We start from the raw sequence: 3,983 nt of genomic DNA, 5'->3' as shown, positions 1-3,983 counted from the left end.
CACTTGAATGGGATGATTAAGGTGTCAAAATTCCCCACTTCATGGGGAACTACCCATCAAACCAACCAAAGGTATGCATTGCAAACCTTTAGCCATTTCTGTTTGTCTTTGCATAAATGAAAAGAGAATTTAGAGATAAACCAACAATGAGTGTAAAGTCATTTACATAGTTAGCCATTTAAGAGATATCAACTCCAAAATTTAGTCAATAAATGCTCACTGGTGAACATCCAAAAAAATCCTGATTACCATTTCCAGCAATTTTGACTTGTAAGAAAGATGATCTTCCAGCTCTGTCTCCTCCTTCGACATATGTCTTCATTGAGGCTGCAAAACAAGATAAGCATTAGATTGCAACACATTTCTTGTTCCAGTAAAGTTAGTCTGTATTATTCATCATAAAACCAAGGAACTTTCTTAGCTTATCCAACAAAGTTATGTGCAAAGAGATCATGGTGAAGAAAGAAATGCTAACAAACCACAATGTTCCTTGAAGATAAAAACAAAGGTTGATGAAATTGACAAGCAGAATCCTACTACATTATACTGTAACAAGTAACTAGAATTCTAAAACAACACTTAGGAGCAGTTAAAGATCACAGGTGAAAACTGAAAACAGCATTTAAGAGCAGAGTACAACTGAAACTGGCAGCCAATAAAACATAGTTAGAAAAAAAAATGAATGCTTAAAATATTGAATGTCTGAAAAATGTATGAATTTACTGTGTGATTCCTGGAGTCATTTTCTCACAGACAATGAGACAATATACTTTTATGTGGTGCCACTCCTAGAATTTTCGTTTTCAAAAGTATAAATAAATAAACAAAGCATATGGTTATAATGTATTGTCTCAAGCTTTAAATGTATACCTGAGAGTGAAAATTGGCTAATAATTTCATGAACTCCTCCTTCATACTCTGTTGGATCACCTCCATCTGTCTATCACACTCAGCACGCTCTACCTCTATTTGTTTAAGCCTCCCAGCACGCTCTGCTGCCAACTGCCTCTGCAGCTCCTGAACCTGGGCTTTGAGCTCATTATTCCGCCTTTGTGTCTCAGCTGATACGCGAGTCAGTGCATCAAGCTTAGCACGTAAGCGCTCCATGGAAGTAGAAGGCCTTGCCATATATTCCTGCTCATAGACATGGCCTGATCTTGAACCTACAATTGACTGGAATATTTCATCCTGCTCATCAACAGGTAAAGCTCGGTTTTCAGCAACTTCCATCTCATTGATCCTGCAACTGAACTCCTCCTGTACTAGAGACATGAATGCATACTTCTTGAGAACTGAAATACAAAAATATGTTTAACTCAAGATAATGTTATACATGCAAAAGGTAAATGTAATATACATACATATATGCATTTGGAGGTCTCATCAATCCATTGCCCTTTCGGACAATGGGTCAACAACCATAGTTCAGGATTGGCGGGCTCCTGCTGAGTCTCTAGAGCCTGCTGTGTTGTAAAACAAATGCAATCACATTAGTATCTCTTGACAACAATGATGAGCAAAAACAATTATGCAATTTCTACAGTTTATAATTACAAAATCTGAAAATTTTCATAGCTAAATTGTGCAAATGCTTTGCTGCAACATCGTTTTTGGGATACCTGCTTACTCTTGTCCTCTGCATCTCTTTTACTAATAGTCTGAAATAAACATATTTCGTTACATATAGCGATCAAAAAACTCAAAACCTTTTATGTAATAATATATTGCATTTTATTTTTTACCTTTAATTTCTCTGATCCAAGATACGAGATTAGATATTGCCATTCCTCAATATCAATCTCCTTGGGCTTATGTTGAAGGCACTCATTTTCATCTTTGCACATTGCTGATAAGATACCCTTCAAGCCACTATGTCTAGCCGTAATGCTAAAAAACGAGAGTGAACTTCATGTTTATAGCATCAACAAAAATAGACCAAAAAATCATATACCATGCTGCCATACTCTCTATATGCAGCACATACCACTAAAAATAATAATACTAGCAACATGAATTAATATAAATTGTCCATTTGAGTAAATTTAAGGTTGTAGAATGACTAAATACCACTTCTTATCTAGCACAAATACAAATACGATACATGATACAACATGATACATAATATGGTAACATGGCATTTCTTGAAAAACTAGAATGCAATACATAGAGGATATAACAATTAATTAATTAATTAAGATTTATTTTTAGAAATATATCGTTTATATTTGAAATAACTTATGTTTATTTTGGATTTAAAAGTATGTAACAACAATGAAATGTTTATAAATATATCTAAAATTAATTTAAAGACAATAAAATATTGTTTAAAGTACAAACAAAAGAGTTCAAATAAACTAAACACTCATAAAAAGAGTTCAAATATACAACATTCAACATCAAAATAGAACAACTGAATTAAAAAATGATTTTTTTTCTTTGTGAGTGTGTACTTGACATGTTTGTGTTTGTGTCGGATTCGTGTCGTATCAAATATGTGTCCAACAATAGTGTCCAACACTAGTACGTTGGCAGTTTTGCCGTGTCCATGCTTCCTAGACTATTTCTCCAAAATGAACAAGATTGACATAAAGAAAGAGAGGTTGAGGGCATTTTTTCGATCTCTAACAATGACATCAGAATTATTACAAAATCAATAGAACTACATATTTTATCAACAAAGATAAAACCAGTTGAGACAACCAATCACACAATGTCAACAGAAAATTCACTTCCTATCACATTTTTACATTCAAATTTATGAATAACGGCCCTACTACATTGTAATCTCAACTGATTCTGACCTTCCTTCTAGTTCCCTGTTGGTCAACTTGCTCATAGTTGCATCAAACTATTACACCTTAACCCGTTTTCACAGCAATACAATAAAAGTCTCGGATTCACCTGCAAGTTCAGGTAACATTAGTAGATTAATCTACGAAAAAAAAAAACCCATTATATTAAAATTGTTCATGAAACCATTTATCTATGTGCTATTAATTATTTCATGAATCTCAAAGTTTCAGCTACCAAAACAAACATATAATTCAATAATAATATAACACACTAATTTATGTCATTATTACTCCACAACCAATTCAATAGTCACCAAAAATAGAAATACAAACAAATATAAAAGAAAAATCACCAAAAAAAAAAATTTCTAGAAATTTTTAAAAAGAAATAGAAAAACAAAAGGTTTCTGAGAAGTTGTAGGATTGTGAATTTTCTGTTATTCTATTCCAGGGAAACAAACAGAAAATAGGGTGCATGGAATTCGAAACTGTTACCAGCTATTCGAACTCGGATGGAAGAAAGAACGGAATTAGGGTTTAAGAGAGAGAGAAAGAGAAGCGCGGGAAAGGGAAGAGTCACGATAGCCAAACAATAAGAGTTGGAGTCGGCGGAATAAAATTTGAGACTTCAATATTATATATAGGGCTTTTTTATTAATATTTAAATATAAATTAAAATAATATTTTTTCAGATTTTATACTATAATAATAATAAAACTTTTTATTTAAAATATAAAATTATTACTTAAGATTTTGTATTTAGATTTTACCGATTGAGATTCTATAACAGTTTTTCATAAGCAAATTGATATTTTTATAGTTTACATTTATTATAAATTAAATATATTGATAAATAAAATAAACACTATTTATTATACAAAATTAATACTTTATGACAGGAAGAAAATAAATTTTAAACCAATGTATTTTATCAAAAAACACTATTGTAACACGTAAATTATAGAATCGCGAATAATCCCAACCTACCTAAGGAAAGATGGATTGAGCACATAATGCGATAAATCAATACTAACCAAACAGGATTAATTTCATGTTGAGAATTAAATGTCATGGTTCAAATAAATAAAAAATAACAAAAAAGGATGAAAATGTATTATTAAAAAAAAAAAGTTTTTACCTTTGGTAATGCAATCAGGAACAAACTCAGGATTTTAAGCTAGCGGAAGCCAG

At 31.6% G+C, this 3,983-nt stretch overlaps 1 protein-coding gene across 1 annotated transcript; it reads right to left on the bottom strand.

The window, feature by feature from the left end:
• Positions 1 to 255: 255 nt before the first annotated feature.
• On the bottom strand, positions 256 to 3,348 carry LOC115984260 (myosin heavy chain, cardiac muscle isoform-like). Its single transcript, XM_031107224.1, has 7 exons — positions 3,288 to 3,348; positions 2,802 to 2,901; positions 1,743 to 1,887; positions 1,620 to 1,658; positions 1,362 to 1,463; positions 871 to 1,257; positions 256 to 327 (listed from the first exon to the last, which is right to left on the bottom strand). Exons 2-7 carry the CDS (start codon positions 2,834 to 2,836, stop codon positions 319 to 321), a joined length of 717 nt encoding a protein of 238 aa, XP_030963084.1. The 5' UTR covers positions 2,837 to 2,901; positions 3,288 to 3,348; the 3' UTR covers positions 256 to 318.
• Positions 3,349 to 3,983: the final 635 nt, after the last annotated feature.

The sequence above is a fragment of the Quercus lobata genome, chromosome 4 (genome assembly GCF_001633185.2).
Source record: "Quercus lobata isolate SW786 chromosome 4, ValleyOak3.0 Primary Assembly, whole genome shotgun sequence".
NCBI lineage: Eukaryota > Viridiplantae > Streptophyta > Magnoliopsida > Fagales > Fagaceae > Quercus > Quercus lobata.
This window is presented reverse-complemented; position numbering and strand designations above follow the sequence as displayed.